Source organism: Lagenorhynchus albirostris, chromosome 3 (genome assembly GCF_949774975.1).
Source record: "Lagenorhynchus albirostris chromosome 3, mLagAlb1.1, whole genome shotgun sequence".
NCBI classification, from domain to species: Eukaryota; Metazoa; Chordata; class Mammalia; order Artiodactyla; family Delphinidae; genus Lagenorhynchus; species Lagenorhynchus albirostris.
Window position 1 is genome coordinate 159887879 of NC_083097.1, and position 14642 is coordinate 159902520.

Genomic DNA, 14642 nt, shown 5'->3' on the forward strand with positions numbered 1-14642 from the left:
CTCTCCCAGACAGGTCCCTCCCCTTACTCGGGCCACGTCCCTCCGTAGACTATGCCCCCCCGCCCCTTGCCCCTGTCCCACCAGTCTCCTGTCCCTCCTCAGACCCACGACCGTGCCTCGTCCCAGACTCCGCCCCTCTCCCCAGGCCCCACCCCCCCTCCTCCCGCAGAACCGGCACTTGCCTTTGCCCTCCCCCGCGCATCCGCAGACCCCGCTCCCTCGCGGCCCAGGACCCGCTTCCTCCTCAGACCCGGCCCCGCCCCTCGCCTAGGGCCCCGCCCCTCCGCAAAGCAGGCCCCGCCCCACCCCCCGAGACTTAGTCTCCCGGGCCGGCGCGCGCGGTTCCCGTCACTAGCACGCGCTGTGGCGGCGGCGGGAAGATGGCGGCGTCCGGTGGCAGTGGTGGCGCTGGTGGCGGCGGCTTCCGCGCGGGCCCGGGCCCCGAGCGCCCTAACAGGTGAGAACCAGCCCACAGGGTGGGCCTGCACCTGCCCCGGGGCTGGAGTGACCTAAGGGGAGTCCTGGAGGAGTGGCTTGGGCAGGCTCGAGGATTTTTACGGGGGCTGCGGACTTTAGGTGGCTATGGAGTACTGAGGGGACTGAGGGCTGTTCACGGGTCATCCGAAGGCGGATTGGGGGCCCCGGGGCCTCCAGGCGTCTGCATGCGGCCCTAGGGGCCTGAGAGGGCTTTGAGGGGTGTGGAGATCTGAAAGGAAACGCAGGGGCTCCTGACTGTGATGTGGCCATGGGGGAACTGGGGATGCCAAGGGGTCTGGGAGGCAGGGAGGTCCTGAGCAGGGGCTATAGGAAGTCTTGAGGTTGTTGAGGCTGTCTGGGCGACTCTGAGGAGGGGCTGAGGGGAATTTGGAGGGCTGAGGCCCACGGCTTCTTGGAGGGTGCTGAAGGACCCTGCGGTTCCTAAAGGTGGTCCTGAGGACATGCTGAGGGGACCTGGGAGGAGTGAGGACTGTAGAAGGTTGGGAGTAGGAGGCTCAAGCGAACCCAAGGGCCTGAAAGAGGCCTGAGGGACCAGGGAGAACCTGAGAGAGGGAGCTGAGGGGCCCTGGGGGTCCCAGTGAGTCCTGATTGGCAGGGAGAGGTCTTGGGGTCCCAGGGGTCCTGGGGGGCTAGAATGGGTCTTGGGAAGCCTGAAGAGGGTGAGAGAGCGCTGAAGGTTTAAAAAATACATGAGAAGGGTCCGACCTTGTGGCTCCTCCCTCCAAGCCCCATGGGTTGTAAATCCCATTCACCCCCAGGGAAAAGAACTTGAAGCATGGTCTTGCCCTCAGATCATGGTGCAAGAATTCACCCCTTTTGGTCTGAGAGAGGCCCCCTTTCCCTTTGGACAAGTCCTGAGACTGGTTGTTTGAACCGCAGAATTGGCATAACAATTGAAGGTATTTTTATGCATTGTTCTGGGTTCTCAGGGAAAGGGGGGATCTTAGGATGTAAGACCTCCCTCCCTCTTCCCATTGCACAAGGCCAGAGTAATCTAGACCTTCTCATCCCAGTCCCCCAGGATAGTCTGCTACCCTCGGTGACCAAGGAAGAAATTCGGACTTTTTCTTGCTGGTGAGCTTATGGGAGCAAATAATTTCCGTCAATGTGATAAATGATGAAATGGTTAATACTCGTGTGCCTCAGAAAGGCCTGAGGGTCCGGGTGCATGAGTTGGGCTTTGGAGGCCTGTAGTGGGGAGCAAAGAGAGATCAGGGGATTTGGGAAGACATGCAGGGGGTAGAGTGGACAGGATTTGGTGACCGGTAGGAGGTGGCATGTAAGGGACAGTGAATCCTAGTCCCTGCTTTGAGCCCTGGCTAGGGATAACCTGGGGCAAGAATGAGGTATAATTCGTTACATGCTATACAATTCACTCATTTTAGCTGAACAGTTCACTGAGTTTTTTGGAGTTTTTTGTTTTTTTGGCTGCACCGGGTCTTAGTTGCGGCACACAGGATCTTCGTTGCCGCATGAGGGATCTTTTAGTTGCAGCATGTGGGGTTTTGCGGCATGCAGGATCTAGTTCCCTGACCAGGGATTGCCCCCTGCATTGGGAGCATGGAGTCTTAACCACTGGACCGCCAGGGAAGTCTCCTCACTGAGTTTTAATAAATTTATAGAGTTATGTACCCATTAACACAATCCAGGTTTTCAGAATGCGTCCATTACCACAATGAATTCCTTCAAGCCCGTTGCAGTCAACCCTTCTCCCACCCCTGGCCTCAGGCACACTCTGATCTGCTTTCGCTCTCTGTAGTTTCGTCGTTTTAGAAATTTTACATGAATGGAATCATATAATATGTGGCTTCTTGTGTCTGGCTTCCGTCCCTTAACAGAATATTTTTGAAGTTTCATCTGTGTTGTCACAAGTATCAGAAGTTCGTTCTTTTTTCACTGCTGCCTACTATTCCATTAAATGGATGGACACAATTTGTTTATCCATTTACTGGTTGATGGACATTTGGGTTGTTTCCATTTTGACAATTGCAGATAAAGTTGCTGTGAACATCTGGGTATGCATCTTTGTGTGGACATATACTTTCATCCTCGGGTAAATACCTAGGAGTGGAATGACTGGGTCCTATGGTAGGTGTAGGTTTAAGTTTTTTTTTCTTTTTTTCAGGGTAAAATGGATCTTTTATTTATTTGTACTTAAACTTATAAACCAGCCAGTCAAACCGGGACTATTATTATCATGATGTGGCAAAATACAAAACACCTTTCTACAAATACTAGAGTGATGAACAACTTAGGAGTTGCAATAAAACAGAGCAAAAGAGGCAGAGGAAATCAGTGAAGCACATTGTAGCATAACCCCTCACCTTAGCAATTGAGGTTCTTAACAAGTAGGGCCTCCCCATCCCAGAAAATATAAAAAATTGTTCATTGAATCTTTGTACTTTTGCTTCCTATTTTTTTAAAATAAATTTATTTACTTATTTATTTATTTTTGGCTGTGGTGGATCTTTGTTGCTGTGCGCGGGCTTTCTCTAGTTCCAGTGAGTGGCGTCTACTCTTCATTCGGGGCACCGGCTTCTCATTGCGGTGGCTTCTCTTTTTGAGGAGCACAGGCTCTAGGCATGTGGGCTTCAGTAGTTGTGGCACGCGGGCTCTAGAGCGCAGGCTCAGTAGTTGTGGCGCACAGGCTTAGTTGCTCCGCGGCATGTGGAATCTTCCCCCATCAGGGCTCGAACCCGTTTCCCCTGCATTGGCAGGCAGATTCTTAACCACTGTGCCACCAGGGAAGCCCCTTGCTTCCTATTTTTTGAGGTTAGATTGAAAAATATGGAACACTTAGCGAACTTGAGTGTCATCCTTGTGCCGGGGCCATGATAAGTTCCAATTTTAGTATATGTGCTACCGAAGCAAGCACCATAGGTTTTTTAAAAAAATATTTATTTATTTATTTTGGCTGCGCTGGGTCTTCGTTGTGGCACGCGGGATCTTCGCTGCAGCATACGGACTTCTTACTCGTGTATGCAGACTCTTAGTTGTGGCATGCATGTGGGATCTAGTTCCCCGACCCGGGATCTAACCCGGGTCCCTTGCATTGGGAGTGCAGTCTTACCCCCTGGACCATCAAGGAAGTCCCTCTGCACTGTAGGTTTTTCAGGAAACTGCTGAGTTGTTTGGAGTGACTGAACCATAACTGCATTTGTACCAGCAATGTGCAACAGTTCCAGCTGCTCCCCATCCTTGCCAACACTTCACGTGGCCAGTCTTTAATTTTAGCCATTCTAAGTGTATGTTGGTATCTTATTTTGGTTGCATTTTACATATCCCTAATAACTAACGATGTTGGACATCTTTTCATGGTCTCACTGGCTATTCAGATCTTTGGTAAAGTGTCTTTTCAAATCTTTTGTCCATTTTTTACTTGGTTTGTCTTTTTTTAAAAAATTAATTCATTTATTTTTGACTGCGTTGAGTCTTCGTTGCTGCACGCAGGCTTTCTCTAGTTGGCGGTGAGCGGGGGCTACTCTTTGTTGCTGTGTGTAGGCTTCTCATTGCGGTGGCTTCTCTTGTTGCGGAGCACTGGCTGTAGGCACGTGGGCTTCAGTAGCTGTGACACGCGGGCTCAGTAATTGTGGCTCGCAGGCTCTAGAGCGCAGGCTCAGTAGTTGTGGCGCACGGGCTTAGTTGCTCTGCGGCATGTGGATCTTCCCAGACCAGGGCTCGAACCCGTGTCCCTTGCATTGGCAGGCGGATTCTTAACCACTGCACCACCAGGCAAGTCCCTACTCATCTACTTTCTGTCTCTATAAATTTACCTTTTTTTTTTTGGCCTCACCACGCGACTATGCAAGGTATTAGTTCCCCGACCAGGGATGGAACCCATGCCCCTGCAGTGGAAGCACAGAGTCTTAACCACTGGACCGCCAGGGAATTCCGTAAATTTACCTGTTTTATAAATAGAATCGTACCATATGTGACCTTCAGTGTCTGGCTTCTTTCACTCCATATTAATGTTTGCGAGGTTCATCCACAATGTAACGTGTGTCAGTACTTCATTTCTTTTTATGGCTGCATAACATTCCATTGTGTGGACATAGCACGTTTTGTTTATTCGTTCACCAGCTGAAGGACATTTAGGTTGGTTCTACCTTTTGGCTGTTTTGGGTAATGCTGCGATAAACATGCATGTACAAGTTTTTGTCTGAACACCTGGGTTCAGTTCTTAGGGGTATATACCAGGAGCAGAATTGCTGGGTCCTATGGCTGTTGTGTGAACATGTTGAACATGCAGTCACCACCCAACACTACTTGGTGTGTTTATTAGTGGAAGTACCTTGAAGGTAGAGAGCATGTCTGTCTCGTGTAGTCTTGGTCTTGTATGCCTGGAGCACGGGCAGCCCAGAGGAAAGAAGTGTTCAAGAAATATGGCTGGGGGACTTCCCTGGTGGTCGGTCCAGTGGGTAAGACTCTGCGGTACCAACGCAGGGGCCCGGTTTTGATCCTTTGTTGGGGAACTAGATCCTGCATGCACGCCACAACTAAGAGTCCGCATGCTGCAGCTAAGAAATCCGCATGCCACAACTAAGAAGTCTACAAGCCGCAACTAAGACCTGGAGCAACCAAAAAAAAAAAAAAAGGAAATATGGCTGGGAGGGAGGGATGGATGAATGGAGTGTGGAAAAGCTCCCTAGGGCTTGTAATCTGGCTGGTAGGACGTCCCTTCTAGGTGGTCAGGTCTGTCCCTTGCCTTCTCGGGGAGACTTGTGGGCCTGCCAGGGATGGGGGGAGGCTGGCCTTGTCTGTGAGCCTGGTTTTCCAGCCTTCCAGGTGGTGCCTGCATCTGCCTTTTTGTCCCATGAAGGGTTTTGTCATTTGGCCAGGGGTGGGGGCGGTTCCTGTCTTCCCCTTGGCCCTTCCAACGGTTCCACAACTCGAAAAACTGTCCTTAGGAGGGACTGCGTTCCCCCAGCCGCCCCCAGCATTACATAACTTGTTTGTTCCAACTTCACTTTTCTGCAACCAAGGGGGAAAAAAGAAAGAGAAAAGCTTATTCTCCTTCCTTCCTATCTCGAGGGATCAACAAAAAACCCGTTGCCTAGTAGAGATGGTCGTTAATGACCAAGCCGAACCTCTGGGATGGACAGAGCATGGCTGCCTTGGCTGGGCGCTTGCTGAGGGGAGGTGGGGTCCTAACTGCAGGCTCACTCACACAAAAGAAACTTGTTCTGCAGCAGGCCCCCTCTCAGCTCCACCTCAGGCCCTTGAGGGGGTCCAGGCTTCTGGAGAGAGAGGAGGTTTACAGTGTGTTGTGAGGGCGTGGAGGAACTCTCCCAGGAGTCACACCTCCCCAGCTAAAATTCCATCGCTGTGAGGTACCTGGCCTGCCTAGTTCTGGAGGAACCTTCTCGCCACGAAGTTTCTTCAGACATTGGGCCTTTGGCATCCTCTCTTCACTGCCCATCTTTCCTAAAGGTGTCTGGATGGGGCCCAGTCTCATTGATTCGCACTGCTTCTTGTGGGGCGAGGCAGGAGTATCTGGGTGAGGGCCACGCCGGTCACAGGTGTTTCTCTGAGAAGTCGTGACTGGGACACAGTGTGAGTGGGTTTGGCACAGTTCAGCTGAGGCGTCTGCTCCTGGCTTGGTGGCCTTTGCTTGTTTAAACTTTCTTAACAAGCCCTCTCTGGCTGCACCCTAGATTGTCTCCACTAATCCCTGAGGCTCTGGAAGAGTCCAGCCCCCCAACCCCTGTGTGAAAGACTGGGCAATGATTTGGCCTTCTGAGACGATTCTTGTTCCTTTGGCCTCATCCTCTCTTCAGCTGAGAGGGAGAGACAGGAATTTGACCCTTCAGAGACAGGAACTCAACTCCTCCTAGGAATTCTGGGAGATCTGGTGACATCAGGCACCTCATCAGACCCACATGCTTGTTGCATGCCTTGGGCACATCTGCAACCCTCTGTGTGTTAGTCTTCATCCGGGAAGTGGGACCCCGGACCCACTGGGCAGGGTGGCTGGGAAGAAGCAAACTAGGGTGAAGGTATGCTCAGAGGGCACCCAGCATGTTGCACATGTGTGTGTGTGTGTGTGTGTGTGGAAGTGGCAATGTTGCCCTGCGGTCCTGAAGCTGTTAGCATTCTGTCCGCTGTGCCTGCATGGACCAAGAAGGGATCATGGGGTGTTTGGCAGGTCTTGCTAACGAGCCAATGTGGCAGGTTGGGAGGAGAAAGTTGGTATCTTAGTCTGTTTGGGCGGCCATAACAGAATACCATAGACTGGGTGGCTTATAAACGGCAGAAATTTAGTTCTTGAAGTTCTGGAGGTTGAGAAGTCCAAAGTCAAGGTGCCGACAGATTTGGTGTCTGGAGAGGCCACTTCCTGGTTCACAGACACGGCCTCCTTGCTGAGTCCTCAAATAGTGGTTGGGTCTAGGGAGCTCTCTGGGGTCTCTTTTATAAGGGCACTAATTCCATTCATGAGGGCCCCATCCCCATGACCTAATCACCTCCCGAAGGCCCTGCCCTCTAATACCATCACATTAGGGAATAGGTCTCAATGTTTGAATTTTGGGGGGATACAAGCATTCATTCTGTGGTTGTTGGCTTGAGCAGTTTGGAGGATGGTAGTATCATTACATGAGAGGGACAGTGGCAAGGCCAGTGGGAGAATGGAACATGTCAAGTCTGAGCTGCTTCTGCAGCATTGAGAGGACAGTTGCTGCCATGTGAACCTGGCACCTAGGAACAGAGTGTAGAGCATAAGCTGGTGGGTCTTGGCAGAGTATTGGGGTGGGGCAGTTGAGTCTGGGGTAAGCTGGAGAGAGTGCTGGGCAGAGGTGCTCTGGGGGGCTGGGTCACGCAGCCCAGCTCCTTCTCTGGGAGTGAGGTGCCCCATTCCTCACCTTCTCATTGGTAGGGTCCCTTGAGCTCAGGATGTGAAATTGCTCTGAAAACTGCACACTTCGCCCTGAATTGTGCAGCCTGATTGTCTCATAGCTGAACCACTTCCATCCGGTAGCTGTGACCCCTCGGGGATGGCCTTCTTGTCGGGGTAGAAAGGCGTTATTAGCCTCTGCTATCGTTGCGCCATCTCTAGGGAGTAGCCGTAGTGTGTCATCCCACTTTCCTTAACTGGTTATTTTTTATTGCCGATCCTCACGCGAGAGCTCAGAGGGGCCAGGTTGGAGGTTTGCGCCTGCCTCCCCCCCAGACACTTTAAAAGTGGGGCTTCTCTGCACTCCTGCCCTTTGGTCTTGGGGCATGTTTCAGACTTAGGGTTGAAGGCCCTGGAGAAGGGGGAGGAGGGAGGGTGACTTCTCGGCATCCCCAGCTCCTTCCTCTTGTGGATGGGACTCATTTGACACCCTTCTCTTCCCCTGGCGATTGTCGATGGTCACATGCCTCCTGTGTGCCTGCCGCTGTGCTAGGTGTTGGGCATATGGGCCCCCGGACACCCAGACAGAGGGGCTCTGCCTGTGTGGGACACTTATGTGCCAGCATGTGAAGCAGTTGGGCTGTCATTTCCCCACGGTTGCCATAAAATGTCCCGAGGCTGAGTTGGAGGTTCCTGCCTTCTCCGGAAGGTTCTGAGAGTCTCCTTACAAATGAGGTTGAGCAGAGCCTAAAGGTTAGTGCCATCAGCTTGGGGGAAGGGAGTCTCGGGAGGTGGCCTGTTTTCTGGGTACAGGCAAGTGGCGTGTGCAGGTTCTGGAGGGGGAGGAGCCTGGCTTTTTAGGGGTCCGGAGGGCAGAGAGGAGCTAGAGAGGGTGAGAGGGAGGAGTGGGGAGACTGGGGGCTGGTGCAGGATTTGGGTGAGGGGGCACCTGGGTCAAATTCGTGTTTTGGAAGGATCCCTCTGGCAGGAGATGAGGGGGCCTGGGCTGAGGGGGGCGCGTGGAGATGGTGAGGTGGGCATGGGTTTGGGGAAGATACAAGGTTGAACTTGTGTGACGTGCTGACCCATGGTGGCAGCCAGGTTGGGAGTCACCAGCTCTCAGGTTTCTGCTGTGGACCAAAGAGTGAGTGCTGGTGGAGGACGCGTCAGGCAGGAGGATGAGGCCCCACTTGGCTTGAGAGGCTCTGCTGCCCGAGATCATACAGTGGGGACAGGGAGCAGACATGGACACCTGGCCTGGAGGGCTTAAAGTCCTCCCTCTGTTCTGGAAAGTCCTCGTGCCTGTCCTTGCTCGAGGGTCCCTGGTCTTCTAACAACCAGGACCTGGTTGTTCCCAGTTCAATTCCTGCCTCTCCTCTCTGACCTCCTTGAGAGCACTCACCACGTGCACACTTATTTGCTCTCTTTTCCTTTAATCTGTTGGCACATTGTGTTGCTTCCACCTTTGAGCCACATCCCCATCCGGCCCCTTCTTCCACTTCCACCTCATCCTGGCTCTGAGCTGCCATCGAATCTTGCCCTCCTGGCTGCTGTCCCCCCACCTCCAGTTGGCGGGACCCTCCCAAGGCAGGTATCAGACCAGGCCGTCCCTTGCCTGACACCTGCCGGGGGCTTCCTCACTCTCAGAACAGTCTCAGAACAAAATTCACTTCTCCACATGATCCCCTTGGCCCCCACGGCGAGGCCCTGCCCGCCTACGGGCCCCCATGCTTCCACAGCCCACATCTCCAACAGCAGGCTGGTGCCCCTCCTGGGCCTCGTGGGCTCACCCTCCCTCGGCTGGGGTGACCTGTCCCAGAGCTTTGCACAACTCCCGTGTTGCCTCCTTGGGGCCTGGCCACTCTGTCCACCATGACTCCCCCCGTCTGCCCCTCTTCGTCCTCTGCCCCAGGCTCATGGTCCATTCTGTGTTCTTAAGGATCTGTGTGCCCTAGAATGTGTGCTCCCCGCAGGCAGGGCTTCACTGTGGAGGCTCTGATACAGTCTAGCGGATATTCTACATACGATCTACGATGGATTTGCAGGGGGAGCTGGCCTGACTGGGAGGCTTCTGGAAGGGCCCTCCATGGCCAGCCGAGCAAGGGTCACTATTCTTCTTCTGATTTTTGTTAATGGCAGGGTCCGGGTAGAGAAACAGAGACTCACAGGTGTGTTGTCAGTGAATCAGCCCCGTTAGAGAGAAGCCAGTGTGAGCAGCACCCTTTTGCACGAGCTCCATTTAGTTCAAGGACAGGATCTTAGCGCCGTGTTGAAGACGGGGAAAGGGCCAGCCGCACTCCCTGTCCAGCTGCCTGCCGGGGGAAGTGGGGGCTGGGGCCCGCTGGGTCCCCACCGGGCCGACCCGCCCTCCTCCTGTGGTAGCCGCTCCGCAGCTGTGCAGACGGGCTCTTAACACTTGTTAACCCCGAGTCTCCAGTCCCTTCCTCCTCCCCGCCCCTTTCCCGTTTCCCTTCAGAGAGGGCTGCTCAGGATTCACAGAACTCATCCCCCATGGCTATGAGAGCGTTTCCCTGACATTCCTTGGCGGAGTGGGTTTTGGGGCGCATCCAGCGTGATTTCAGACCCCTCGCCGAGCAGCCCCGCTGCTGAGCTCTTCCCGCAGACCACCTCGCCGCATACTGAAAATATTGTGATTCGGGAGGAAGTAACCGGCACCTTTGGGAAATCGCAGACCTTTCCTATGAGGGAAGCAGCTTCCGGAATTGAACACGCTCAGCCTGGAGGAAATCTTGAGGGGTGGACCTTTGGGCTTTTAAAGGCCTCAAGAGGGGGTCACCCGAGGATCAAGGATCGAGGCCGAAGACGTTTTCTGACGCCACAACTGCAAAATTCCACAGGGGTCAAAGACAGGATCCTAGCAGGAGCGGGCTGGGCTGGGCTGGGCTGGGCTGGGCTGGGCTGGGCTGGATATCCGGACAGCTCGCCTCTCAAAGGGATGTTAGAATTTGAAGCAGTCTGCCGGAGGAAGCAGCAGCAGGGAGACGTGATCACCCGGAATCTTCCATGACTGTAGCTGAGAGTGGGACATTCTCCTGAGGGAGGGTTTGGGGGGTGGTGGTGCCAAAATGCCCGTGAAGGAACAGTCATGTAGGGGAGCCCTGCTGCAGACCCCCGAGGCAGCCTCAACTTGGAAAACTTCCAGGACTATAGTTAAAGTCATAACTGTGTGCTGGCTTGGTGAAGTCTGTTCGATCCTAGGAGGGCTTCTCTTGCTCTCTCTCTTTTCTCCCCACCTCAGTTGTGCAAGGGGTAATGGCAGCCCGTGGGCTGTAAGGCAGGGAGGTTGGGAACACACAAATGTTTATGCTCCACGTGAGTCACTTGCAGAAACTCTGGGTGGTGTTTTCCTTGCCAAGGCTGATGGCATTGGGCTGCCCTGCGGCTTCAGCCTTAGGCGTGCTTCCAGCATTTTAGCATTTAGAGTTGCTGAACCTTCACAGTAGGGGGCATGGGTAGCTTGCAGACCTTTCACAGGGAGATGGCTGGGCTGTCTCTTTACGGGCGGGCGGGGCTCGGGCTGGGTCTGGTCACCACCCACTCACCTGCAGATCAACCAGTGAGGCTTCCTTGTCCCCATTCCCAGGGTAGGAAGCCAGTGTGCATTGCAGGGAGAGGTGGTAGCTGGAGAAGTATTAACTCCACAGTGGTTTTTCCAGAGGCTCGTCTGGAATTCGAGCCCCAGATCAGAGGCTTCTGACATTGAAGGCCCCTTTTGGTTACGAGAGCCAGAAACTCAACTCAACTCACTGCCTTCAGTTAAAAAATAAAAGTTTATCGTTCACATAAAAAACAAGTTCAGGGAGAATTCCAGTTTTTTATATTCATTAAATTCAGAGCTCAGATGATTCCTCTGGAACCTGTGACTCGCGTCTCTTAGCTCTTGGCTGGGCAAGGCAACCTCACCTTGCTCTCCATCATCCCAGCAACCCTAGGGGGAAGGCAAGTTTCCATCCTGGTGGCTCCAGCAAAAGTCCCAGGGAAGGTTTTGGTTGGGTCAGATGGGTCACACTGCCTATCCTGGGCTCAGTCAGCATGGCTGCGGGCCTGGGAGGCTCTGGTTGGCCAGGCTGGGTTATGAATTCTCCCTTTTCAGCCCAGGGGTGCGTCTCCTGATCCTTACCACTGGGGCTGAGAGTGAAGGAGGTTCCCTGAGGAAAACAGGGGGCCCTTAACAGAAGAAGGAAGGGATGTTGGCACCCCCTAAAATGAAGATGTTCGTGAGAGGACCCTCTTGATGCCTGAGTTGGTGCTGCTGTTGGAAGGTCCTTGCTGCGCCATACCCATACTGTGTCTGCCTGCAAATGGCCTGGCACCACTGGGCATGAGCACATGCCATTTGGTGGAACTGTCCCTTTCAGAGCCTCAATACCTGCCCTGCCAGGGGAGGCAGCTGGGCTGGGTCCTGAAATGCTGGCATTTGCAGTGCTGGATTCTCACAGGGTTTCCGAGTGGTGTTCTGGGGCCATGCAGTCATATGCCTACTTGCCTAATTTGTAGAGTGAAGGGGTTTTGCTCATTCAAGTGGCCCCATCTCCAAGCCCAGTGCAGCAGGGATAATGTGGGGGGATGGGCTCTTACTGGGATCAGCCTCTTGTCAGTGGGTGGGAACAAAACAGGCGAAGCTTCAGCCTGAGACCTGCTTAGTAGTAGCCCTTTCTGCCCCTGGCATTGGGGCCCTGGCTGGGCTTTGAGGGGTCACGGAGGCTGTGGGGAACCCTGGCTGGTCCATGAAGGCAAGGGAGGTCATGGGGGAGACCTTCTAGTTCGAGAAGGCTTGGAAGGGAAAGTGATAGAGGAGCGTGGAAGAGCTAGTGGGCTTGAGAGTGCAGCATAGGGAGGAGGGGTGGAGGTGGGGGGCAGAAAGAGTTGGCCCTTCAACACGGGGAATAGCATGAGTACAGTGTGGAGGCCAGACATCCCAGAGAGGAGCCTGCCGAGGGCTTCCTGGTTGAGCCCAGTCAAAGGATAACATACCTAGTCCCAGGACTTGGACCAGGAGGTTCCATGGAGGGGGTAACAGAGCAGATATATGCAGCAGATACCTGCAACAAGCAGAGATAGGAGTCAGGCGCCAGCCGCTGCTGCCACCTAGCAGCCAGCCACCTGCCACCTCACCCATCCTATCCATCCATCCATCCTTCCATCCGTCTGTCCATCTACCCATCCTTCCGTCCAACCATCCATCCATCTGTCCCATCTGTCTATTCATCTGTTCATCTACCCTATCATCCATTGTCCATCCATCCATCATCCATCTACCCATCTATCCATCCACTCATCCACCCACCCACTCAGCCATCCAGCCATTTAATCAACAAGTGTGACTGAGCTCTGAGCACGTGCTGGGCATGGTGCCAGGTGCCGGAACACAGCAGGAGACAGAACCCACCCTTCCCTGCTTGGTGAGTCTCCTGTTGCAGCTTCTAGGAGACAGGTTGGAAACAGATGGATGGTTTACCAGATGGAGCGATGGGCAGGCAAGACAACTAGAGCTGGGTTGGGGTCAGAGAGGTGTGAGGCCTGGGTGGGGCTTTCCCACTGTGACCTGGCAGAATGGGGTTACCTCCCTCATAACAGCTGGAGGGTTAGTGGGATAGTCCACACCCTTGCCCTGGCTGCCACTGAGGAGCCACATCCTGCCCTACTTACTGTCCAGCTCCACGTCCACCTCCTGGCTTGGCCTTCCTGGTGAGTGGTCTCAGCTCTCCCAGCCTCAGTCTCCCCGTCTGCATCATGGAGGTGATCAGGGGCCCCATCCACCTGGGGCTACAGAGAGACCGACACTGGCCAGGCCTCTTACGTGCTGTGTGGCCTTGGGTGGGTGCCTGAACCTCTCTGTGCCTCAATGTCCCTATCTGTAAGATGGTGACGATAGTGGTATACCCCTCTCCAGGCTGCCCACTGAGAGACGAGCTGGGAACCAGGTTGGCACTGCCCCGGGCCCACAGTCTTGCATGGAGTGGGTGCTCGCTTGCCAGGATGGGGAGGGGTGGGGGTATGTGGAGGCAGAGAGCTTGCTGATGAGGGAAGGAGGGTCTGGGTGTCCGCCTTCCATCTTCCTAGCCTTGAGAAGTTGCTGGAGTTGGGCAGGTCTGGGACTGGGGAAGTGCTGCCTACAGGGTCCTCTCGTCCATCAGCAGTGGCCAGATCCCTACGTCCTGGGCTCCCTGGGGCACCAGTCAGAGGCTGGGGTGAGGGCAGAGAGCCTGGGCAAGACGTCACAGCTGGGCTTCAGGGACACTGGGCTCACCGTGGCCCCTGAGGAGCAAGACTGTGGGAGAGCCACAGGGGGCTTAGGCAGGAGAGTGATGGAGTTTGATGTCATTGTTGCCTTCTGCTTGTGGGAGGGTGGGCCATACCTGTAGAGTTCTTGGCTGTAACCCGGTGAGTATTGTGGGAGTGGGGGAATCCACGCGGTTTGTCCCTGTCTCAGAAGGGCGGGATGACGGAGCTGACCGGGTGGTTCCATTTGCCTTGAGTGGAACCAGCACTGAGTGAGGCTGTCTGGCGCCAGGCTCAGGATCCCAGCCAGGCTTTGGGGACGGCTGGTGGGGTCTCATTGTGAGGCTGGTGACTTGTGGGGCCAGGCACACCCCTGCCTCTACTCCCAGCCCCTAGGCATTTGCTCCTGTCACCTCTCTGGGTCCTTGGGAGGAGTCATGATGGTTCTTTTGAGGTGGACGTGGGTTCTAGAACCTGTCTGCCTTCCCTACCACCCTCTGGACCCTCAACCTCCCTGGCTGTCGTGTGGGGGTTCTCAGGAGCCATCAGTCCCGGGTGCCGGCAGGTTGCATGGTTCCCTCCTGCCGGTACTCCCCAGCACCCAGCACCGCCTCTCTTCCATCACCCTGTCACTGCACTGCAGGCACAGACAGGCAGGAGCCAAGGACATACGTGTGGGAGGTGGCCCTGCCTGGTGATGCTCTGAAGATGAGGTGGGCAACCGTGGCCTGGCGCCCCTTTGCAGGGCTCAGGGAGAGCATCTCTGTGGGCGACGTGCTCCCAGGGTGGGCTCGCAGTGGGCCCTAGACGTGTCCACGGCCCAGCTCTTGGATGAGGCAGAGCAGGTGGGAAGGAGTGGATGAAGCTCTGTCCCTGCCTGGCGGCCTGGCTTGGGGTGCGCAGATCCACCTTGGCACTGGGCATCCTGATTTAAATTATCGCAGAAGATGTAGGAAGTAACCAGTATGATGACCAGGAGGGAGAAATTAAACAATTCAGCTGATGCTGTGGAAAGAGCCCAGGCTCAGGAGCACATGGGATCTGGAGCCCTGGCCAGATGTTCTTCTCTCTC

The 14642-nt window shown here is 54.6% G+C and overlaps 1 protein-coding gene and 1 pseudogene across 2 annotated transcripts in view; one reads left to right on the plus strand and one right to left on the minus strand.

Annotated features, from left to right (window-relative positions):
• The first annotated feature begins 343 nt into the window (after positions 1-343).
• Positions 344-14642, plus strand: part of KLHL26 (kelch like family member 26) — a 28150-nt gene continuing 13851 nt past the window's right edge. Inside the window, exon 1 of one of the 2 annotated variants that reach the window (XM_060144818.1) lies at positions 344-457. In XM_060144818.1, the coding sequence (XP_060000801.1) occupies positions 381-457 (77 nt within the window). In that variant the 5' untranslated portion in view covers positions 344-380. The remainder of the gene's footprint in view (positions 458-14642) is intronic. The other variant, XM_060144819.1, reaches the window with a different exon arrangement.
• On the minus strand, positions 3280-3373 carry LOC132518914 (U6 spliceosomal RNA; annotated as a pseudogene).